The following is a 25,502-nucleotide window of genomic DNA, read 5'->3' as shown; positions in this document are numbered from 1 at the left end:
TTTGCACATACACATGCACACACACACAAGAAGTGGGACAAATAATTGTAATTAATCATCAATAAATGTTCTAATGATTCAATAATTTCAGTTGTCAATAAACTGTTACCATTACATTTCTGTGACAGCACGTGTACATGTTGTTACAGTGCACTTAAATACACATTTTTTCTTCTTTAAAATTTAGTAAAACTGAATGAAATTCAAAATGCTGTATATTCAAAATGACATATATGATTCAGCTCCCAGATGTCATGGTTAGTAACACTGTATGCTAGAGTCACCACTAAGTAAATAGCTTAGCATAGCATAAAGTCTGGAATGGAGGTAGAAACCGCTACATTGGCTCTGTCCAAAGTTTACAAATAATGCCAACCAGCACCTCTAAAACTTGGTATTTAACAAGTTTGCATCTCATTTGTCTAATCTATTCACAAACAGAAACGTAAAAATGAAAAGTTAAAGTTTTGAGTGGGGTTATCCCTCATAACTATTTCTTGGCAACCAGCGGTCGGGTGCAGTGACCTAATGGTTGGCTTGCAACCTTATGGTGATTACAAGACTCCAGGAAGTCACTGTGCTGCTTGCCAAAAAAATAGTCACAGCACATAACTCCTTGTTATTGTTAAATTTCTGTCTTTGTGCAGATTAAACAAATGAAATACAAAATGTTTATTTGTGAGCATCAGTGCAGTTTGTAGACATACTTTTGAACTCAGGCTGGGCATTATTATTGAAATTAAGAATGGCTTAAAAGTATGAAATTGCTGTTCAGTACCATGAACTGTTGTCCAGCGTTGTGCATTACATCAGAAGGCTTTAATACAAGCAAAATAAAAACTTAAATTACTTTTTAATAACAGGTTGATAGGAAACACTATGTACATATGGCTATGGATGGATTTGTGGATGTACTTGTGCAGCATGTACTGCACTGTATGTGTAAATATACATTAAGAAATATGTATGTGCTTCTGTGTATGTGCACAAATGATCAAAATGTTATATGCACAAACACAGGCACACACACAAAGACACACAATGTCAAGTTACACAAATTTCCACACATACACACACACACACATAGAGACACACACAAATACACACAAATACCCCACACCTATGCTAAGTGCTCTTATCTGTGACTTGTGTAGAGGTGAGTGACAGGAAGGGAGGTGCAGGGGGGAAGTGTCCTTTAGGTGTCTTAATTATGGCTCCTCTCCTCCCTCTCGCTGTCACCATCCCCAGGGGAGGGTGAGACAAAAGGAAGGCAATGTTTCATCTCTGCTGCCTTGGTATTTCAAATTCCAAGGGGAGTAAGAGGAGAGAGACAGCAGGCTGTTACATTTGAAGAAGGAGAGAAAATCAAGTGACGCTTCCCTTTTCCCTCTGTTTCGCTCCCCTTGCCTCCTTTGCAGCTGTGTTTAAAATAAGGCACCTTAATAAAAGCATTTTAATGGCGTCAAGGCAGGAAAAAAAGCACAACTTGATTACTGTGACGGTTTTATTTAATGAGCTCAAAGCCTCTGGCTCTGACTTGCTATTCGTTTATTACTTTGTTGTGAAGAGATATATATGACAAAATGGAGCGGAGGGAGTGAGCGAATGAGGCTGATTGCTCTTATTGTGGAAGTCATCTGTGGCGTTAGCAATCGTCTTTGTGATTTACACCTTCCTCAAAGCTCACCTGGGTTTTTCATCCAAATGCTGTCCCGCCATGATAGAGCGGAGGGTGTCAGAGACACCTTGGCAGGTAGGTAGACACAAAGACAGCCTGCTGTTAATTATTGATGGGAATAAATTGCACTCATTGGATGTTTGGCAGTGCAACACACTGGTGGATATGAATACAAATGTGTTTATGAATGTGTGTGTGTATGTGTGTGTGATGAGGGAAAAAAAAGATGGCAAGAGAAAACAGCATTAAGCAAAAGAGGGAGGGGCGGATTAGAGAGAAAGGAAAGGAGACGAGGTGGAGGAGGAGGAGCCGATGGAGTGATGGTAGTGATACCTGGTAAAGAGACATTAGAGAGATGCAGAGGGAGTCTATAAAAGCAAACTACTACTTAATGTCTCTCACAAGTGTGATAAAAGCACAGAGCTGCAGCACAGAATGCTGGCCTTTCCATTTGTGAGAACAGAACAAGGGAACATTCAAAAATAAACTATTATACATGAATGCTAATAGAAAATGATTCTGTGAATGTGCTCACACACACACACACACACACACACACACACACAAACATTCTTAAAAAGGTCAGCTCTTTTGTTTTGGGACACAAGACCTCTCTCATGAAAATATTGACTGAGAAACGGGACCGATGCAAAGTGTGGTCTTAAAATCAGATGGACAAAGAGCACCGCTTCTTATCTGTATTCTGAGAGCCTGCCCTCTTATAAATATTGGAAGGAGGACACTGGTGGGGAGAGGAAACGGCCAAATGGTGCATTTGAGAAATGGCACACCTGAGCACCGCACAGAATATCATCTCCTCCTGTCAGATCTCATCCCATTTGATCAAAATAATTGCCACCTTCATCGTTATCATCAATTCTGTCATCTTCACTGGCGCCATGGCCATTCTCTGTCTCATCATGGCTTCTTTGGCTGGGGGGGGGGTCTGCATCAGATCAAATACAGACCATCTCATCTGAGAAAATCACTCATAGTGTACCCTTCACAGTCATCACCATATTCATTGCTTTAATGCTACTGACATTTTGTTCACCTATTTAGATATTCTGACACCAGCAAATATTCGGCTGGTACAAAAATAGCCATGTGGGCTCGTCTGTCATAGATGTCCAGAGAGAAGGCCCTGCTGTGCTCTGTGCTCATTCTCTGTACAGTTGGCACGGAAATGAAAAATTTACAAAAGAAAAACAAGGAAAAGGACATTGTGATCACCGTGAATGAGGGTCGACATACGCCAAACAATATCACTGATGTTCTTGTTCTGGCACTATAAGTTCTTCTGGGGTATAGCTAACGAGCCAGTTAGCCAACTGACAATCTGCTAAAACTGACAGACAGCCAAATATGTAACTACTAACATTCAGTCACAATATCAATATACAAAACAAGATTTTAAGGTTGAAGGTTGAATGAGTACATACCCTGCGAGTGTGTTTTTTCCTCTAAGCCACACCTCTCCATGTGTATTTGTGTATGTCAACCTGGCTCCAATGTGCAAATCACTGGGGCCCTCTTTGTACTACTGAAACAGCTTGTCTCATCTGCTTCCACTTTTGCAGGCTAATAATACTGCACAACACAGGGAAAGTGGCCGGTCAAACCTCAGTTAAAGCAGGGCCAGCTCACACACTGGCAACCAAGTTAGTTTGTCATAGAATGATGAAACACACACGCACATATAAGTCCACATAATCACTTGAAACAAGGGACACGCCAATGTACAAGCAAAGTCTTTATACCGGCTTGTGTCCCTGTCAGAAAGAGTGTTAGTAAGATAAAACAGACCTACATGCACCACAGTTGCCTCCCAACTTGTCACATGACGATACACAAATGCAGTTAAAAGCCCACAGTCTTCTTATATTAAAGTGAACAAGTTTGTCATTAAACAGCAAAGCAACATGGAAAATTACTTTCTATAAAAATGTGTTTATGGACAAAACCTGTTTGTATGTGGGAGCTTTCAGGTCCATCAACATCTATTAAGAGTGTTAAGTGTACAATATTAAATCCCTAGGGGGAAGTAAATGTGCCACGAAGTGCTAATGATAATGCAAGAGAAAGCGGAGACACTAACTTGTTTTTAAACAGTCCTTACCTTGGCCATTTGGGCCTGCACCCCAGTGGCTTTGAGAGAAGACACGGCCTTCTGTGCTGCAGCTGGGCTGTCAAAATCCACAAAGCCATAGCCTGGAGAGAGAGAAGAAGAGAGGGAGAGAGGGGGGGGAAGAAAAAAAGAAAAGAGAAAAGCATTAGAAAAGAAAAAATTAAGGCAGATGACTAACAAGGAGAATGACAGGCACTTGGTAATTGTAGCAGTAATAGGTTGGTAACATGACTACAGAGGCTGCCAGTTCTCATATCTGGTGAGCACTACATTGTTTGATAATTAGTGACACTGACGTTCATAGGGGGATGCTATGCATCTTAATTAGTAGCATGGATGAGCGATTTAGTAATAACAAACCCCGGCACCCTGCCCACCTCCACCTCCTCCTCACACACACACACACAGACACACACATAATCGGATACACGTACGCATGTGCACACACACTAGATATACACGCACTTTTGTGCAAACACACAAACAAAAACACACAAGCCCTGAGTAGCGTACAAATCAAGAATAAAGACCAGCCGTGTTACAGTTCCGCTGAAGAGAAAATCTGATTTGTAGTTTGTAGTTTAATGACAACTCATATGCATTATTTCAACAAGTAGAATAATTCATGTAATGGTAATTTATGAAAAGTCCATGATTAAAAAGCCATGATTAAAGAAATATTACACACATATTCACACTGGCACACACACACTAATTCTCAAGAACATCATTGAGTCATTTTCAGTTTTCACTTGTTCAGCCTTTTGATTTTCGAAGACTGTGAAGCTGGCTGGCCCACATCGTGTTCCTCAACACCCGGCATATTAACACAACCCCATTTCACAGCCTCCATAATCCTCTCCCCGGTAACAAATCTCTCAAAGGTTGACAGCGCACCAGAGCTGCTGCCATTTCTCTGTCTCTCTTTCTTCAACTCTGTCTCTCTTATATACATATAAACACACACTTATATTTCTCACAAATGTAGCCTTTCTGTCCCTCTTCTCACTGTCCTCCTCTGTCCCTCTCTGTCTTTAACGCACTCTCTCCATCTCTCTTTCTTTCTCCCTCCCTCATATTTTTCCTGAGATTAACAGCCACCAGCCCCCATCTGGAAATTCATCAGCGGAGGAAAGTGGAGGGAATGAAATCTGTGGCTGTGATTTATGAGTTATTGTGATCTCGACGTTCTGCGGGATGTATCGGAGACGGGGGTCACGTCTGTGTTAATTAAAATTTGGTGGCGGATTAAAAGCAGTCAATGGTGCCCTCTGATCCACTGTTTCAGAAGGAAAGTGTAATTAGAAAAGGATAATGGGTGTGAGGTGGGGGGAGACTCTCTGGCATGGCTACCTCAACATGTTACAAACCATCATAAACTCACACATATAAGCAGCCACATATACACAAACACGTAACACCTTACTTTCTCACCATGCCTGTGTGCAATTCGAAAAACATCTCACTTTCTTAGACCTTTGAGGTGTGTGTTTGTGTGGTGGTGGCGGTAGTGGTAGAGGTGAGAACGGAGTGGGGGTTGGGGTCATTTTCCCGTTGGATGGTGGTGAAGGAGTGTGGAGTAATGTGAAAATCATAACCTGTGGCGGAAGAGAAATTGAGCGCGAGGACTGATTAATGGCCAGCTGTTAGAGCAGGGCTGGGAAGGGTGGGTCTTTAATTGTGGAAATATGAAGAGCCAGAGTGAAATGTCCAGATTCAACATAGAAGCGACTGTCAGAAAAACTGGACATTTTCTTTGAAAAGTAAACACACGACAGAAGTGCTGCAAGTAGCCAGTGTTTCCCATCTTTTATTTAACTTAAGCAGGGAAGATATTGTAACCCATTTGGCCTGAGTTTAACCCAGAATCAATCACACCCACAAATTTTCAAATCAGGCTGAATTTTTATGCCATATTGGTTGTCGTTTGACATTCTGTTTGGCGGGTGTCACAATGACCGATTAATTTCCCAGGTGATGAATGATCTGGCTCTCGGAGAATCGGGTGGATTTCTGGCATGTCAGAAATTTTGGTCGTCTGTCCTGAGTTTGAAGAGCTCCATGGTTATGATTTCCCACATGGCTGCTGTCAAAAGATCACTTTTCAACAGTAGTGAGCTTGTTTTAATATTTTTGGATTAGTATATGGTGTGACTCCAGTCTTGACTGAGACTGTAAACTGAACTTCGCTGCAACCAAAGAATATTTTCTGCATTGTTTGCCTCACTCCCAAAAATAATATATGTGATCAATTTTTATTTGTGGTGCTCACAGCAATGAAAAAAAAAACATTTTAGGAAAAAAAGTATGCCAAAATATCTGCAAAGGATGTCTCTGCAAGATGTTGGGGCACGACAAGCTACCATAACAGTTTCAACGTGCTTTGACATATAGACAGTGCAGAGCAAGTTTCTGGAACTGGACGATATTGGTGGAAAGTGCTGTGTAAAGGGCAGTCCCCATGGAAAACATTTTCTGAAGCGTTTTTGACACTCATTCGTCTGGTGTGCTTAGTGAAGCACAATCTCCAAAGTTCAAGGCTCCTCCTGTCTATATGTTGGGAATTTATTTATTTATCTGTAACGTTTGAGCAAGGTCTCCAGTTCTACAAGCTTTGTTGAACTGTAGGCGTACATTGAATGGTAAATACCAAAACAAGGCTTTCTTTCTGTATAATCATCATAGAGCTTACTTGAAAACTATTTTGTTCCAGTAAATTTCTGATGTTGGCTTGGTGAGGAAAGTTTGTTTGCCTGCTGTCCGCTCACAGGCCTGCTGTTTCTGAGGAAAGTGACGTCCGAATTAATGTGGATTTATATGGATTCCCAATAACATGTCAGTCCAAGTTTTGGTTTTCTGCAACACTCCCTAACAATATATGTTGTTTGTCCAAACCCGCTAGAACAACACATAGTGTTATCTGACCTAGTTAAGGTTAGATTTCGGCAAACATGGTTAAGGTTCGGTAATGATTGTGTTCATGATGAAAAGAAAATAACGCTGACTCATGGTCAGACATGGGAAGTGAACAACACTCTCCTGTGTTAAAGGCATCCATCCACCCTGACCTCTTTCCTACGCAGACTTAATAATTCTTCCTTTTCTCCTGTCATAATTCCTAGAGGGCTTTGTGATTTGAACGCAAACATATGGGGTACTTGCTTTAAATTACTGATGTTGTCTTTCTTCTCAGGAGGACAGTTTCATTTTCAGTTAGGCTGAGATCTGGTGACCTGGAAGCCTATAGCACGTGATTCACAACATATTTCTATTTTTTCCCTTTAATTTGTCAGATGTTTGTGTTTTTCTGGTGAAAATACATTTGAATGAAAACTGTTCACAATGGGATATCCAAGGGATGCTGGTTTTGGAAGAACATGTTGCTGTTGAATCTTTTAAATGCAATTTTTCCACAAACAACATTCCATTCACCTCCACTGCACTGGGATGAAGGCGGAAAAATCAAACGATGAATATCTCCAAATCTGTGGGAGTAAAACCAAAACTATCTGCATGGTTCGACAGCACCAGATGTGGTTTTTTTTTTTTTTTTTTTTTTTTCAATTTGGGTGAAGGAAGAGTCTACTCTCTTGCTCTCTTTAGATCAAAGAACATATTAACAGAACATTAAGAGAACCACACAGACTGTTACTGAGGCCCTCTGTGCGATGGCTGGTTCTCTTTAATAATCTGAATATTCCAAAGGTGGATACTTGGGACCCCCAATTACAAATTTAATATTCACCCCACTACCACCTGGAGTGCACTTATCAAACTTTCAGGAGGATGAAGATTTTAGAGGATGCTGACCTATATTCAGATGGCTCTGAATGGAGGAGGAGGAGAGGGGAGTGTGGAGAGAAAGAAAGTGAGAGAAAGGGTGTGTACAAAAGGAAGGCAGAGTGAGGAAGGAGGGGGGGTTATTCAGGGTTCGGCTGAATGCACAGAAGAAGACTGAATTGACACTATGAGAGCTGCCTCCACTAACAGATCCTGTTTGCTTTCCTCCTGTGCAGTTATTGTAGCTGCTATATGCATAATGATTCTGTATTGTGGGATGTTTGATCTGTAGCTACGGGGTAAAACTGTTAAAGGCTTGTTTTGTTGGAAAAGTGAATAATAATTGAGAGACATGGAGACACCTTAAGGCAGAACAGTTGTGGAGGTTATGGAAAAGTCAGCGTCTTTGTATATACTGCATGCGTGAATGTATTTGTGAGCTCTTCTGCTTCAGTAATTGAAACAAACTTGGAGTATTCAAGTTAAGTAATTCTCCTCCATTATATTCAGATTATTAAGAATTATATTATCATATAATACGATTCTTTCTCTTAGCTTTATACTTTAGTGATTCCCACTAGATGTTACATTTCATATTATCAACCCCTGCTGAGTCATTGACAGCTGCTTTATACTCACAGTGCTCTTTCTTTCTTAGGTGTAACTGTAGTGATGGAGACTAGACTGTCAAAACTCTCAGCAACTGGTTGTCCTGTAACCTCAGCCTTCTGTACGTCATTCTGTGATTTCAGTCTTGATAAAGAGGACATGTAGAGCGTCACAGAGTAACTACAGGGAGTGCTAAAATCACTTATGGGACTAAGAAATGGATGACAATGTTGCCCACCAGTTGGTTAACTGCCTTTGTGACCGGTGGAATTGGAGTGCTGAACTTTTTTTAGTGCCTGCCGACACAGATATTGTTTTTATCAAATTATAAGTAGGGAGGGTGTCTGTCATCAAAAATTCACTCCCCTCCCTTCTCTCACAAATGTAGGGAGCACTGTCACTGAAGAAAAATACACAAAACTTAAACTTCTCCTTTTCTTAGATTATAATTTTTTGACCAAAAAAAATACAAACGTACACCTGGGTTACAGAGTATGTATTGAGTTATTGGGACATTGTCTCTGTTTTTTAAATGTCTTTTTTTTTTTCAGTTCTGTGAGCTGAACAAACAAAATTCCATTAACCTTCAGAATTCTTACTGTATAGACAAATACATTTTTTATCTAGCCGAATAAAACAAAAACTGTCAGCCTGGCTGACACCATCAGAAATGGAAGTGAGAACATGTGATTTTATGAATCTGGTGAACTATCCCTTTAGTTTTGTACACTTTATAATCTAGGTATATGTGTGTATGCTTTCGGATGCATTCACTATATGCTAACCTGATCCTTGTTTAGTCACTGAGGAGAAGAAAAAGTCAATTAAGTTGTGAGGAAGCAGCAGGGTCAAGAAACAATGCTACACTCAATTGAAGACACCACATTCCACACACTTCAACAACACACACACACAAAAAAATGCATGCAGATGTTGGCTGAGGACTGAGTTTCTTAAGCCAAGTACATGCTGTACTGCTACTGTATTAAATATGGGTACTCTAGAGTTACTATCTCAAGTGGGATGCAGAGGGCAAGGTGTTGCTTTGAAGGCTCTGCAGCAACACAAACATCCAATCGATAGCTGTCACTTAAAAGCAGCTCAAAGTGACTGACTACATGTGTGGTTGTTGATAATGCTGTGCAGCTGCACACTAATGTGCACATGCACACAAAGAGTTGCTGAAGCACATATATATCCGTGCACACACACACACTGTATGCACAGACACAGACTGTCTGTCTCTCTGAGAGGAATAAAGAGAACATGAGCAGCTGTATCATATTTCCTGGTCTGGCTCTAACAGGGAGCCTGTCAAGATAAAAGGACCATCTTCAATCAGTTACTACAGGATGATGCTATAGTATGCTACCAGTGCTTCCACTCTACTGTAGCCCAGTGAGTGTGCTTGCATAAATGTGTGAGTATGAGGCTGGGAGCTCCCTAATGTAGTCCCCCTGCGGAGGTCTAGAACTACAGTAGATGCCACCTCGGGCTACGCTCTACACAAAAGTCTTCAGTGGAGGGTGGAGATAAGGGACTCATTACAGTGCGTGTATCAACGTATCAATCATCCATGCATCATTCATGCATTCACCATCAAATTATGCTAATCCTAATTACTTCTGGGGAAATTACCATTCTTTATCTGCTAATAGTCAGGATTGTTTGGGGTTTCCTACCCACTACATCCACCACCATTTTCCCCAATATTTTCATTTTTCACATTCTCATATTCAGTGCTAATGATCCCATTTTGCACCGCGTACAATGGAATAATAATGCCCTAAGTATGAATAATGAATCCGTGACAAGTCACGGAGCATTACAATGGTGTACGGGGCAAACAGTGTAATTGTTTACGTCCTTGTGAGTCATCAAGAAGAATTCTGAAGCTGCTGTTGCACATGGGTGATAAATCATCATGGTTACACGTATGTTAATAATACATACTTTGCATGTATAAAAGTAATTATGGTTAATGGAGGAGATAGATGGGCCACTCTGTGGACAAATATGCATAACAATGCTTGTAATATGATTCTTATGATTCATGGTACAGTTGTAGAACCTCCTGCATCTTGTTACATCCTGTAGTATATGTCTCGTTTTGACCTTGCTCTGTCTTTGAACTGCACATATATGTGTATACAAATGCCTGCATGTGACCTTTCTGTATTTGTATATTTGTGTGTAGATACTGCATATACAATAGTATGAGTATTGAAATTATCGGTCAGTTAATACATTTGTTGATCAAGATAAATCAATTAAGATTTAATAAAACAAACAAAACAAACACTGAGTTGTTCCTCCCTCTCAAATGTGAGGTTCAGCTACAACTATCAATTATTATTGTATGATTTATTGTCTCGTAAATCAGTCAATTTATTCTTCTGGTTCTTTTTAACATCACTGTAATTTGGGTAAATCTGTGGGTTTTGGAATGTTGATTGGATGAAAACAATCTGAAGCAGCCGCTAAAGCCTGTGATGACAAAATTTTTCTTCTGAAATTTATTAGACTTATGATTAAGTGATTGATCTTATAAAAACATTTTATTTGACAAAAAAATCAATGTTAGTTATGATGACGTGATGAAATTACAGTTTACAAATTCTACGTACAGAATGTATGAAAGGAAGAAAAGAAGCCATTGAAATATTTGATTTCTCGTACATTTTTAGACGTCTTTGGTCCATTTGGGGGTTTGATCGAGTCCTTCTGCCCTGCAGGCAGGGTGGGTGATGGTTTTTGGGAGGTTGTGGTGAGCTGTGCAAACACTGAGGGAGAGCATGGGGGTTTTAAATAGCAAGATGGGCCCATGACTAACTGTGGGCCAAGCCAAGACCGCCTTGGTCACACTCCAAACCCAGAGAGAGCATCCTCACTGGGACTGCATTCCTCTGTCCATTTATCCTGCGCCACCAGCAGCTGACTGATGATAAATTTTGCGGCTACCCTCCACCTAAACCATGCGGTGGTATGTGTGTGTTGTGTGTATCTCTTTTGTGCTTGTGTGTTTGTTGAATGGGTGTGTACAAACATTTGTGTATGACCTCCAACTTTCTTGTTTGTGTATGTGCGCAAGTGTGGGTACGTGAGTAAACAGGGGAGGATCATAAATCTATCTTTCAGTTGAAGGATCCCACAGCGATGGGTATTTTTTAAAAATATTGTGTATTACAATGTTAGCTTTGGGCTAGGGACTTCTGCCCACATCACTGTCGTCAGAGCATTAACACTACAGAAAGTGACAAGTTGTGAGGCAACACTTCCCCAATAATATTACAGCCTCATCTACATCTGACAACTTATAAAATAAACAACTGTGCTCTCATCTGCAAACACAAAACAGCTCTAAATCCACATAGTCCTTATGCACACATGAACATAAAGACACATCAGGGACAGGGGGTAAAAATGAGCAAAAACATGCAACATGCAAACAAGAAATTGCTACTCAAAATAAAGATTACTCATTTACTTGTCTAGTGTTACCATCCTGCCTGTCCTGTACTGGGAGACAATACCCATTTGTTGTAAAATAACTCTCACAGAGGGCTCTTTTATATTAGACACTGGCGAAGAGATAGCGGTACAGGCAATTAACTTATCAGCCCCACAACATGGATTTATAGCTAAGGCATTCGTCTTGAGCTGAAGCAGGCAGCCTATTGGCTGTATTGTATTTCCTGTCATCTTCTCTTGCAGGTGTAGGAGTGTCCTTGTCAGAGAGCTGCTAGTCGGGATCTGCAGAGGGCAGAGTGCCAGGGCTTAGGGCCAAGGGGGCCACTGGCAGCTCATTGTGCTGAAGACAAACTGAACAGGAGGTTAAAAAAAAGAATCCCTCATCCAATATCTGTGCAAGTATTATAGATGAATTCTGTACAGCAATGCACTTACAGAATTGATGCATATAGTGGCAAAAAGATTGGATGCACGACAGGGATGAAACTGTTTAACATTCATGTAACCCTGATGCTAGCAACACATTTTCTTCTGTTCTGCACACACACAAGTCTTTAGAAACTAAATCTATAATGACTACCAAATCACACTGTGGGAATTGTCATAATGAAGCTATTTTGGTAATACTGAAGCAGGGAAGAAATGTGAAATAGAGATTAACATTTTAACAGGTCAAATATTAAAGTATTTTAACATATGGGTTCATCTCCACTCTATCTCAGCATTTCTTTCATCTTAATTTTTCTCTCCATCATTTTTCTTCCTTTTCTTTTCCTTAATTAATTCGTATCTATTCACACTCATTAGCTATAGCACAGCGCCATATGGCTCCTACTACATTTTCAGCTTTAACTTCAGCATGACAGTTGAAACACTATTTAAAATATGTGATGCTACAATCTACACTGCTCTGCTAAAAACTGGTATCAAGACCAATGGAGTCTGGTTTCAGCTGAACTGGCTTCCAGCATTATCTCTAAACTCTCTGGGGATATGAGATTATCCTCACAGACCTGAGGAGGCATTCAGAAATATTCACACTCTTGAGGAATATCTACTCATTGCTGCCATTCACTGATTTACAGTGGCAGAACATTTCCTGAGAGAACTTGTGCAGACACGGTCCTCATTCAGATCGGTAAATGGCATCAGCGCTCAGCTCCTGGGTAGCTCCATCAGCTTGGTTGCTGAACAGCAAAACCCCTGTGTGTTTGGTGCAACATGTGAAGAGCACTCGAGAAAGGTTTGAGACCTGAAGGGTGTTAATTACTTGTCAAGAGGTTGTTAAAATGAGACCCGTGGCAAAAAAAAAAAAAAAAAAAAAAAAAAAAAACTGAGTGGCTATACAGAACCCCCACACTGATATCTCAGATAACACACACACAAACCAGCACGTATATTCACACACATGCACTTATACGGCAAAGCACTACCACTTGTGAGTGTACAAACTAAACACAAACTAGTAAATGCCAGCCCGCACACACAACAGAACTCACGCAATCACACGTTTTCATGACATATATTCACAGCGATACAAGTGTGCCCACACACTCACACACACTCAGGTTAGAATGTCAAACAACCTTGAAAAGCTGCTCATTATGGTACCTGTTGATGTGAAAATGCCATAAGCATTTTTTACAAAGAGCAGGTGCAGTCTTTCTGTCACACTTCTCTTTCACTTTCCCTATGGTATATCTTAAAATACCTGCCCTCCCTTCATTGCAGCTATACCTGGAGGTGACAAATTTCTGTATTCATGCTGAGTGCCATCTTGTGCGCTATCATGTTATCCCCATTTGAGCGGAAATTTGTAATACGCAATCTTATCACGTCAAGTCTGAAAGCACCACCAGCGAGATGAGCGGACAGGCTAAATATTTGAACAAAGCCGGATCAATGAAAATCAAGCGCCCTCAGAACATGGAGAAAATCTCCAGGTAAAGACAAACACCAAAATCCGAACAGAGACAAAGTGTCCTATTCCCCCGACCAACTATGCAGCCCATTTCTTTCGTCTTGCATCTGTTAGCCATTCATGAGGAACGGCCTGGCCGCCCCCAGCTAGCCTTCCTCTTCATTGCAGTTATGATTTATGCCTTCCTTAACTAATCAAGGGTATGATCATTAGTCAGGGGATGTTCGAGGGGGCCGGGGCCTTGGCAGGTCAGTGGAAGGCCGTATCTCTCATTGTGGTTCCCCTGCCATCCACGGGTTAGGTCTGGGATAAGAGATGACTGGAGGTACGCCCCCTCACCTTCCACCAGTGCCCTCTGCTGCATTTGTCAACAAACAGGACAGGGAAGGGAGCCCAGGGTTGTGTTTAAAAATGGACGGAGCCAATGACTAGAGAGGAAAGTTATGATGGTGACAAAAATTTGCAATAGAGATTGCCAAGAGCCTGTTTGTACTTTGTTGAAATTTATTACAGATTTCTGTCTTTGTTTGGATCCAGAGGACGGGCAGTAAACAGTAACACTTAAGAAATGAACAAATACAAATTTCCCAAATTTACACTGGATCTCTGTGTAAAAATACTCTTGGGAAACCTCTGCCTATTTTGATCCGTGATTCTGTGGCTCCTGGATCTCACCCCACCACGACCTCCGCTGCATACACACACACAAGCATCAAAAATACACACACATATACAGGCGATGACCACACTGCATGCAAAAACAGCACAGGAAGTGGGGGTGGTACAAAGGGTCAAGCTCAAGGAATGTGGTGCTGATGGCCCGGCTGCTTCTATTTACGACAAACTTGGCCAATCAGATGCCTACTTGGTAAACAGCCAACGTGGAACTTACTGGAATGGATATTGAAGGGGCCATGGGAGGAGGTTGGCGGGGTGGGGGGAAATAAAGGAGAGAAAAGGGATTTTTGTGTGTATGTGATTGGAAGGGGGTGGGGGGTGCTAACAAAGACCACGGGTGTTATCCAGCAAAGTTCTGCATGCTGAATCTGTCCAAATCAATGTGATTATCCCTCAGCTATTGCTAATTAGAATCATTAATATACAATGCAAGCAGGAAACGGCACACGCTTTCTCTCCCTCCCTCCTTCGGCTGATCTCGCCTCTTTCTGGAATGGCTTTGAGGGAACAGAGGCATTTGGAAAAGGTCCGTTGTTGGCCGCACTTCAGTCGAGATTCTCATCTGCACATAATTCACTTTCAAAGGGCAGAGGGGGCGGCAAAGAGAATCCTTAATTGCGCCGGCACCGTGTACAACATAGACAAATGTTTATATCTCGGCCTTCTAATGAGAAACCAATAACGGATGCAAAAAGCACTCTCTGCCTTTTCTTCCCCCTCCCTCATTCCCATCCCACCCCAAACACACAAATACACATGCACATGACAATGAAAAACAGGCCTTTTTGGAGAGCGTCACCTCATTCATCAATAGCCCTTATGCTCGGAGTCATGCAATACTCCACTCAGGCACTGATGCAGCAATAAATCTGTTTTTATCGAATGTAACATTGCCTATATTTCTCCATTAGGCTGATCTTGTGGTAAGGGCAAGGGATGCTTCAGATTGTAATGGTCAAGCTTCTGACAGGCTTTTAAATTGCACCATACAGACACTGTATGTGCTGCCCAACTAGGGAAAATTGATTCAGTATTGAGGAGGCAAGGAGTTCAGGAACTGTGTGTGAGGCTGTTCTGCTGTAAATTCATTATATCTACATTTTCTTCAGATGGGCATTCCGTTGTACATATGTTGCTTTAAAGTTTATTCAAATGTTCAGATACATCAAACATGATTTGAATTTGTTGGGACAAAAGAGGAAGTTTGTGTGTGACATCAAGCCACCCACACATTACAGTAATAGCGACGGTAATTCTTTCAAGATGCAAGTTTATGTAATGCCCTTGTGAGTTTTTAGCATCCTCATACAAAATGGATGGCAAGTTATGGGGCAAAGAAATGAACAACAACAAACTGCCGAGCACACAGCCACAAGAGACTATCTTCTCATCTCATCTATCTCCCACAATTCAGTGTGGTGGGCCGTCGCGGCAGAGCGCCAGTCAGGCCGGTGAATCTCGGCACAGCCTTATCTTCCCAACGGCGGAGGAGGAAACGGAGGTCCTTTAAAGGGCTGAGGTCATTTCCTCTGCCTCCGGGCACTGGCAGGAAAAATACAATGTCTCCATTCGGTCAGCCCTGCTTTATTTCAAATGCCGCCACTGCCTTTTAAGAGGCCCTTGTGGGCATGGATGGCAAATGAGTGGTTTTTCGGGTTTTCGCAATCTATTCCTTTTCTCTCTCTCTCTCTGCCGTCCTCAGTCCCCTACTCCATCTGTGATGCAAACCCCAAATCTCTGCTGTATTTCTACAGTAAATGTGAAAGTGCAGAGACAGATATATAGATAGAGTACGAGAGCAAGAGAGAAAAACAGAGACAAAGAGGGAAGGAGAAGCAGTGTGAGAGTGTGGAGGAGCATGAGAGAGAGAGAGAGATAGAGAAATGAAGAGCTGAATGCCTGCACTCACCCACAGCGCTTGACAGCCCTAAAGCCCTTTCACAACTTCCTGTTCCCATTTCTCTCTGAACTGGGCTACATCCAAAGCGTGTGTATGTGTGTATTTATCAGCATGCACAGTTTATATGCATCTGTTGTGTACCCTTGCAAGGGTTTGAGTGTATGTGTGTGCGTGCCTGGAACGCCTGCATGTGTGTGTGTGTCATAGAGTAAGGTAGGGAACGAGGGAGTGAGTCAGCGCTGGGAAGATAGAGAGGCTCATTGAAAGGCCTGCGTGGTGGAGGAGACCAGCCAGAACAGGCAGACAGGCAGGCAGGCACACATGCTGTGATGTTAGGAAAAGGATTGATAGATCTGTTGCATGACCACTGCTGCTGCAAGAGCCTAGCACACCTCAGGCAGATGGATGGGGAGTGCGTGCGGGGGTATGATTAGACTTTGTATGTGTGTGTGTCTGTGTGTGTGTGTAAGTGTGCCCTTTGTGTTTGAGTGTGTGGGAGAGGTGTATTACATGATCTTAGCATGCAGTTTCTGTATTGTGGTGCTTCAAACAAACCTTTACACACTTGCACATACTCATCTACTGCGGATAAATGTATGGATAGAAGCAAGGTAGTGGGGAAGCAATGTGTTCATGTTTGTGCGTGGGCGCTATACCTGTGTTGGTTTATGTTTATATGCACAATCAAACATGCATTTCCCTGACACCTGACCTCTGAGTGCTGAAAGCATCGTGGCTGTTTTTCTGCTTTCTGCAATACTGACTGCCTTCACTCCCACACTCACTATTCCATCAGCTAGCCATCCAGCCTTCCTATCATCACTCTCATACTCACTTTGATACTTTTTATAGGTGTTTTATCAGCATTACTAACACTGTTGTAGAAAGGCATTCATCAGCATTTTACATTTAAAGAATAGTTAAATACTGTCACCTAGTATATTGGTACATAGTCTAGTTGCCTACCAGACTGTGCAAGACACAGTAACTCAAAAAGGTGTACGATCATTATAACAAAGGATTTACTGTATCTATACAGTATAATTACACCATAGTATCAAAATGTGTGAAAATGTTTGACAACAGATTTGACAATATAAAGTCAAATAAAACCAAAAGCTTTTGAATTTAAAACAAATGAGGGGGAGGAAAAGATAAAACTAGAGTGGAGAAGTAAGTTAGTGAGTATGAGATAAGTTAGCTTCTTTGTTTTCCATTGGCTGGCTGTCGATCGTTTGCTCTAGCTAGCTCTCTCTCTCAGAGACAACTGGTCCTGACCTCTTCTCTATCCCATTTTTCTCACGTTGTTTCGGCAGTGCGCTCACTGAGCTGAACTAAACACAAATAACACAAGAAGGGGGAGAGGGAGAAGAGATGGAGGAGCAGGATGCTCGCTGCGTGATGGTGGCACAGCAGTGATAAGCCGCCGCTCTGACATTTAAACAAGTGTCAGGGTCAGGGGGTCAGATGACTGGAAACAATGCGTGACCAGATCAGGGCGATGTGCCGATTTCGCTTTGTTGTCGGGAGCGCCGATGCACGCCAGCCCATCAAGCTTCAACACACCTGCTTAGCTCATTTATGCTTTGATACCCTCTCACCTTTCAGGAGACAGTGAGATACATAAAGGAGGAGATGTGGAGTAAAATTAAGTTTTTGTGTAGTTTTTCTCCTCTAACTCCAACACTTAAGAACTGTCATTTTCTCCTCAAGATTACTTAGCCTCTCCTTACACTCTTTCCTCCTCTTCATACACACCTCCCCTCTGTTCACCTCCTGCTCTCTCTGGCTGGGTACAGTGCAGGACCATCCTTTCCACTCATAAAATACGTCTGCTTACATTTGCTTCTTGGCATTTCAGCAGCGCTGCATTCCAGGAGGGTGACTTATGGGAAACATTGTCTCCTACACAACACAGTGCTAAGCTGAGCTGATGTTTTTGTGCTGTGCATAACTCAGGTCAGCTGGACACAGAGAGGGATAACCTGTGATCAAGCACAGCCTATTTCTTCCATCACAGAAATGGAGAGAGGTTTGCCTCACCTCCTTTTCTCTGTCTCAGTCTGGCTAACCTCCCTCAACTCTGTCTTCCTCTTCTTTAATCCACCCCGTGCTGTGTCCTGCGACCTGTAGAGACATCCTTCCTACTAACATGCATCCAGTCTTGTCTTTAATAGCCCATAGGATTTACAAAAAAGGACCTGTCAAGATAATCAGCCCTTTTTTTCCCTATCCTCTAAAAGGCAGAGGTTCTTTTCCTCAACATTTTGACCCAGAGAATGCCCGGCAGGATAAACTCAGGTGTGGAGCAGGGTTAAGAAGGCAGCTTCACCTTGAAAGGCCACACTTCAGAGCCCGGGAAACCACAAAAAGCAATTAAAAGTATTGATGGAACTTCAATAGCTCTTAAACAGCGCTGCCAGACACCTCAGGGCAAGTAGCACACTAATCTTTTTTTTCCTCATCTCTCTATCGCACCATTCTCTCCCTCACTCTCCCTCTGTCCTCTGTCTTCACTGAGGACTACGCTGGTCTTGATAATTACTGATTATACAAAAAAATAAAAAGTGTGTGAAATGTATTTACAGCCAAGTGATGCAGGTGGCTGAAGAGAAAATGGAGCAAAGATCCTGAGACGGTGCGTGTGACAAAGGTAGTAATTAAAGTTTATCTAATCCAAACTAACTTATTAGCCCTCTAATTGGTCCAGTACCTGTGTATGTTCAAGCATGTAAATGTGTGTAGCGTGTGTACTCAAGAAACAATTTTAAATGAGCCACTAATGTCATCACTGCATGTGCGCACCATTTACTGTGCAGACACTAATGGACCTTTTACAGAAACACACTCTCCAAAAGATTGTCTTCCATATGACAAAACAGGAAATCGAAGGCCAAGCTAGGGAGGGGATGAAAGAGCGGCTGCCTGCCTGCTTATCCTCTGAAGCAGGGGCAGCGCCATCCACAAGCAGGTTGTTTACCCAAAGTCTTCTTGCAGTGTTAAGCCAGCTACTTGGTAAATCACAGATTTACGGTGCAAGGCTTCCTTGTCTGAAAAGGACCTGAATTGCTTTTCCTGTGACAAGACACCAGTCTAAAGACTGATAGCTGGTGTACTTAAAACAAGATGGGTGTACAAGACAGACAAACTAACAACTTACCTTTGCACTGGTTGGTGTTCTTATCCAGAATGGCCTTGGTTGACACTATTTTTCCATACCTGTAAAGACATGGAAATTAAATTTAGTGTTTTTGACTCATAATGACCTAAAGGACCTTTGACTGGTGGGGCAGTTCACTCAGATTGCCATCCCGTGGTTAAAGCAGATGTTTTATTTTCCATACTCTCTGCCATTTAGCTGCAGCTAGCAATTTGTAAAGTAGCAAATGTCAAAAGCCACAGGAAAGAGAAATCACTTGAGGTTAATAACATTATGTGTATGGCTGACTTCAAATGAATGTGCAGCCCTCTGACATTTGAGAGAGTCACTGAACATTTTCAAAGGTCTAAAAACATGCGCACAGTGAACGGTCTTAAGTTGTTATATTAGCATACGGTACAACATATTCAATTTTGATTAATCCCTTTCACATCTAAAAACTATATGATGACCAGAAAACAGTCTTTGACGAACAGTGACATTATGCTAAGCTAACTGCCTGCTGGCTCCAGCTTTATATTGAATGGATATGTTCTCATCTAATTCTTGGCAAGAAATCATATTTCCCAAAAAGTTCATCTATTCCTTTAACCCAGTAACAATACTCATTTACCTTACTGCATAATAATCCGTTTTTTAAAAAACTTTATATCTATGTAAAATATTCATACGAAGCATGTGTAAGACACAGTATGTGGCCTTGTGAAACCCAATACAAAAACTAAAATTGCCAAAACTGCACAAACTCCACTATTCACATAACCTACAACATATTGTTGATGTGGCTTCTTCCAAAACTGAAAGGTATTACATTTCTTTATTCAACAGTTCTGTATGCACAGCGGGTGGGTATGAATTTTTTGGAAGAAAAAGACTGACCTTACTGACTGACTGACAGTGAGTTATTCTATCTGCTTGTCTCAGCTAAAACTGCAACATGCTGCATTGTGTGAAGGGTGAGAAGCACTGTAGAACTGTAAGTACAGTTCAAATGTGTGTGTGGTGTGTGTGCCAATTGGCATTTGTGCATATGCTGTATATATTTGTATTAGTGTGCAAGCTCTTGCCTGTACAATTACATTTGTGTAGGTGATGCGTACATGCCTGTATACAGATACATAAGTGAGAACAATTCCCTGTGTGGTGAACACACTTCACAATGAGTGAGCAGAGGACAGACAGTTATGCTCTGTATGTTTGGTGCACACACACACACACGCACACACGCACGCACACATTCTGTAGGGAAGAAGCAGTGGTGCATCCCGGCCCATATTTCACCAGCAGGGGATAATTGTGCCATTTCTCAACGAGCGGCGGAGACTCTATTTACTGCATGCTGCGGTGGGGTGGGTGGTGGATATGAACTGATGAGCTCCGAGAGGAAAACTACCAGCTCACACACACAAATACAGATACAGTATGAGTATGCCCACACACACATACAAATATGAACACAAAGACAGCACTCACCAATCAGTGGATTGTCTCTCTACAGCAGATAAACAGGCTATTTTAGCTATAGGGAATCATAATCTACTGCAACAGAACAGGACTAACCTGCAATGTTTGATCACACTGAGACACTCTCGTGTGCAAGTACACAAGATGAACATGGAACAGAGAGTTCCATTTGATTAGAGAACATGCAGAGGAGTGTTAGTATCTCAGCATTTGTTGAGAGACAAACTGCAGAGAAACTTACAAGTAGTAATTGCCTGAATATCAATATACAACAATAAGAAACATTTTAAAGATGGAATGGTGATGTGAATATGTCAACCAAACATGAATGTCTCACTTCTCTGTAAGCTTAACTAGAATACTCAAAAAGGCTCTGATAATTTTAATGCAGTCTAAAGCTAAAAAACTCGATAAACTCAATATTGATATCATATTGATTTATGCTGTGCAAGCCAATGAGCTAGCTAGTGTTTGTTCCTGCATGCCTATCTGTTTATTTGCACACAGGTGTCTTCCGTGCTTCAATACTTCAGTGAAAAAAATGTATGCTTTCAGTTTGGGAAGCAGTTAAAAAGCTCAGTGCTTTTGGCACAAATTGGGGGAAAGTTCTCATTAAAACTTTGTTTGGACTCTGGGGAAGTGGGAGACAATAGCTTTCCAATGCCAACTCATCACTGCTTGCCTCATTAAATGTTAAAGATGGCTCATCAATGCATCCTATCCATGGTCCAAATACACACCACAAAGACGCAGCCACGAGATAAAAAGACAAGGTGGAAGGAGCCAGCTTCGTGGCCATAATGGAGACATATTGGAGACGGATGGAGAATGTGATCAGCATGTTCATGTATGTAGTGTGTGTGTGTGTGTGTGTGTGTGTGGCTGTGGACGACCCTGCTGGCGGCTCCTCTGCCTCTCTGCCAGGCAGGCCTGGGGAGGCTTTGATGTGACAGAGGCAGTCCCTGTGAAGCGCAGGTTTAACACTGTGATGCTGTGGCCGGGATGCAGAGCCTGTCTCCACTAATCCTATTTCAATCACTCTCGCTGCCTCTTATCTCTGACTCCGCTGGCCCTCGGCCCTCCCCCTCCTCACAAATCTTCTCCTCTTTCTCCTGCTGTCTCTCCCTTCTCTCAATGTCTCTCTACCATCCTTTCCATTACTTGTTCCCATACTGTATCCTTCTCTTCTCTCCTTTTGTGTCCCCATTCCTCCTCCCTCCTAATAGGAATCCCATGGCAATCACTCTGATGCAACATCGGATCAACCTCAAGAAAAGAAGATGCTAGAAATGAAACTGCCTATAAAAAATAGAGGCTTTATGAGCTATTTTAGGATGATGAAAATGTACAAATTGTGGTGGATGTAAAACATGTCATTCGTCTGACAGCTGTCTGGACACTGAAATGCGATAAAACTGAAGCTGAGCTGAAAAAGCCCGGCTGTGTTTTTAAGAGGGCAGCTGCATGTGCACGAGTGGCATCCAAGCGCTGTGTTTCTTTCTTTGCCCTGCTCTCTTGCTGGATGAAATGGTCCAGGCGTATTCCATTTCTGTCATCAGAGCTGGGAAAGTGAAGTGGCTCTTTGCTGTACGTGGGCAGAGTGAGAGAGAGAGAGCTGGTCAATACCACAACACGTCACTGTGGTGGTGCTTGGTACACAGGAAAGCACAGCGCTGGAAAGGATGGATGGACCACCCAAGTGTTGTGCTCAGACCTTGCCCTCAGCCTTTGGGCACATTCTCCAAAGGTCTGTGAGTGTGTGAGTCATCGTATAACACAGCAGTGCCTTGAACAGCAGGTAGACAAAACCTGAACTAGGATCAAAGACTACTTTCTCCCATCTGTACTCTCTGAAGGTCTTTGTATATATGATATATTTGGTGAAGCGTGGGTGTATGTGTCTGTGCCTATGTGTACAGAAATGTACTGTATCTGCATATGACGGTCCATCTGTGCCTGCAGATGAAGACTTCAGTATAGTACATATGCCACTTGAGTAAACTGGTTCCCACTCTTTGATTGAATAGAGAAGAGAGGCAACAAGAATGAAAGATGTGTAGGAAGGGTTAGGCTTTACTGCCTTCAGCTGTTAGACTGGATAGTATAAAAGCAGAAAACTCTGCTTCAGGCCTGTTCAGCACCTTGGGACCACCTGTGCAGGGGGGATGGGGCAGGTGCTAAAGGTGCACTATGGAGAACAATAACTTCAATTTACCACCTCTTGTAGGTCTTTACGCAAAAAGAATTAGCAGAAAGTGGACACTGCAGCTGAAAAAGAAAAGGTGCTGCACTGAGAGTTCTACTCATGTAGGAGCAGGTGCAGCAGACACCCACCATCCAGATTTACTACTTGCTCTGTGCAGCAAATATTACCCAGAGGGGTTTCATAAGCTTAAGAAGTGCACTGTTTTATTAAAAAATGAGTAACAGTTACATTGGTGCTCTTGTAAGTTGCACAGAGAAGCATTCAAATATATTATTTCTACCAGTTAGTTCAGGTAGTGACAACATTTGCAATAATTTCCCAGCAACAAACAACTGTAACAAGTATCTGCTGACAAACGGTAATAATAAGTTTCTACTTTAGTAAAATCTTGTCTCTAAAGTCTCCAGTAAAGACGTCAATTGTCCATCAGCCAATTTTAGTTAGAAGAGCAACTGCAGGCTGTTCAACAGTGTTCATGGTGAATTGCTTAATGGAAATTAAATTTTTCTTACCCACAGAATACTTTGCTCCCTTTAACAATGAGAAAACTATTTGCACATATGATGAGAATTCAGCCTATTCTAGTAACACAATAATCAGTAATCTACAACTTTGTAGGATGCGTTTCATTTGATTAGGTCTTTGATGCTAATTCAAGAGACAGATGTCACCGTGGCAGACGCACAGAGAGAACAGAGCTGAAGAAAAAAGACGGAAAAGAAACATGACTTCTTTATACTTTTATTTCAAAGATTAAAAAGGAGAAACAGCATAAAGAGGATGACAGATAAAATGAAAAATCTCAGACACCACATGCAAATACTCAGGCATTCACACACACACAGTAAAAAAGTGTACACCCTGTACATGTTGTATGTGTCTGTATACGTAATATATAAATATATATGTGTGTGCGTGCCTTGTCACTGAGAATCATCTTGTAGTATAAAAGGTAGTGTGTGGCAGCTGCCCTTGACTGTTGTCCCCTGTCTTATAACAGCTAACATGTCCCACAGCTCAGACAGAGGTTAGGCCTCCTGTACACAAGGCATCTTTTTGGACAGAAATATTTAACAGATGGTTTTGTGCAATGTTGTTGCTGCTGCAGTTGCTATGCGACTGGTGAAAATCTGTTTGGATCCAGCTAACCCTTAAAGTTCAGATATATCTATCTATATATTTTTTTCATTTGTAATGTTTTGCACTGTGAGTACTTGTCACACTGAACTGATAGCAGTGTCAGGGGCATTCAACAACAAAACTGATGTGAGATTTTCCAATCTCCAACTGAAAAGTACTGAATGTATTTTTACTCAAACTGTTTACTAACAACTTTTAAAATTTCAAATCTCAAGCTCAGGGCTTTTTGTGGCATCTGTGCAACTATTTGATGGATTCAGAATTTGAAATTGATTTGCTTCTAGAATGCTGAATTTAAACAAAGCCTTTCATGATCAGTAGCCAGTCAACTGACGCACAGTTTGTACTGTAAAATGTTAAAAAGAGAACCGTGCACTTAAAGAGAGATTCCCAGAGGAGGGAGCATTGTGACAGAAAGAAGTGGGAAGGACAAAATGAAGAAAGAGAACCAGAGCTGCATAAACAAGAACCATTTTTAGAGACAGGTAAAATAAGAAGGCAGGTGGCTAAAATAAGAAAGCTGATGAAAGATACAGAGAAAGATACAGAGAAGACAGAGACCGAAAAAGAAGCATGAATACAATGACATACTGAGATGCAGCAAGAGAAATAAACAAAGCTGTCCCGATGGACACCTGGCAGGGAGAGGAGCAGCTGTTCAGTCCACCACCACTGAGCTGATACCACTGACTTCTTCTCATGACCTTTGAGCCTGTGAGCTGGCAGTTTGGTGGTAACGGCCTTTATCTATATCTCAGCGTGGCACTGCATGGAGACTATTACACATTTTAGCCAACAGACTACAAAATCAACCTTAAACCCTCTCCTTTTTTGTCTTAAAAAATATGTTTGTTGGATCGAAGCTATAGGTTGCCTGGTATGGTTAATCAAATTACCATATTTACTTTTACAGAGATGTATATGATACTATTGTTTCACAACAACAGTGTGTAAATTCTAAAGTATCACAGTCTAAATATCAAAATATTGTGTTGGCCAGGATGAGCTGCAATAAATCAAAAACCTTCAACAAATTGGATAATTCCATTTTTGGCTTTAGCACTCTATCTTTTTCTTGGCAGGATTTCATCATGTTTTTTTAGGTGCTAGGATTCCCCCGTGTTTTGTTGGCAGGTTTGTGGTACACTGGCAAATGTTTACTTTCAAACCTTTAATGTCTCTGAATGCGGGAAAGGTCTTGGAACAGAAAGGTAATCCAGCCTTAAGTGGTTGTTTTTTCTTTTCTTTTTTACTCCACTTCAACAAATGTCACATTCTCAGGGCAAAGAAAACACACCAGCAACACTGCAGGACATCTAGTATGTTTGGGTATCATAATATAGCAAATAAAATCTGGTGAACAAAAA

At 41.6% G+C, this 25,502-nt stretch overlaps 1 protein-coding gene across 5 annotated transcripts in view; it reads right to left on the bottom strand.

Moving 5' to 3' along the window:
* Positions 1-25,502, bottom strand: part of rbms3 (RNA binding motif, single stranded interacting protein) — a 254,977-nt gene that overhangs the window by 112,247 nt on the left and 117,228 nt on the right. For all 5 annotated transcript variants that reach the window (XM_018685388.2, XM_051067783.1, XM_051067788.1 and 2 more), the window contains 2 exons: positions 19,326-19,384; positions 3,798-3,889 (listed from right to left, as the gene is read on the bottom strand). In XM_018685388.2, coding sequence (XP_018540904.1) covers positions 3,798-3,889; positions 19,326-19,384 — 151 coding nt within the window. The remainder of the gene's footprint in view (positions 1-3,797; positions 3,890-19,325; positions 19,385-25,502) is intronic.

The sequence above is a fragment of the Lates calcarifer genome, linkage group LG3 (assembly GCF_001640805.2).
Source record: "Lates calcarifer isolate ASB-BC8 linkage group LG3, TLL_Latcal_v3, whole genome shotgun sequence".
In the NCBI taxonomy this organism is placed as follows: Eukaryota; Metazoa; Chordata; class Actinopteri; family Centropomidae; genus Lates; species Lates calcarifer.
Note: the sequence above shows the minus strand (reverse complement) of the source record. Positions and strands in the feature narration are given on the sequence as shown.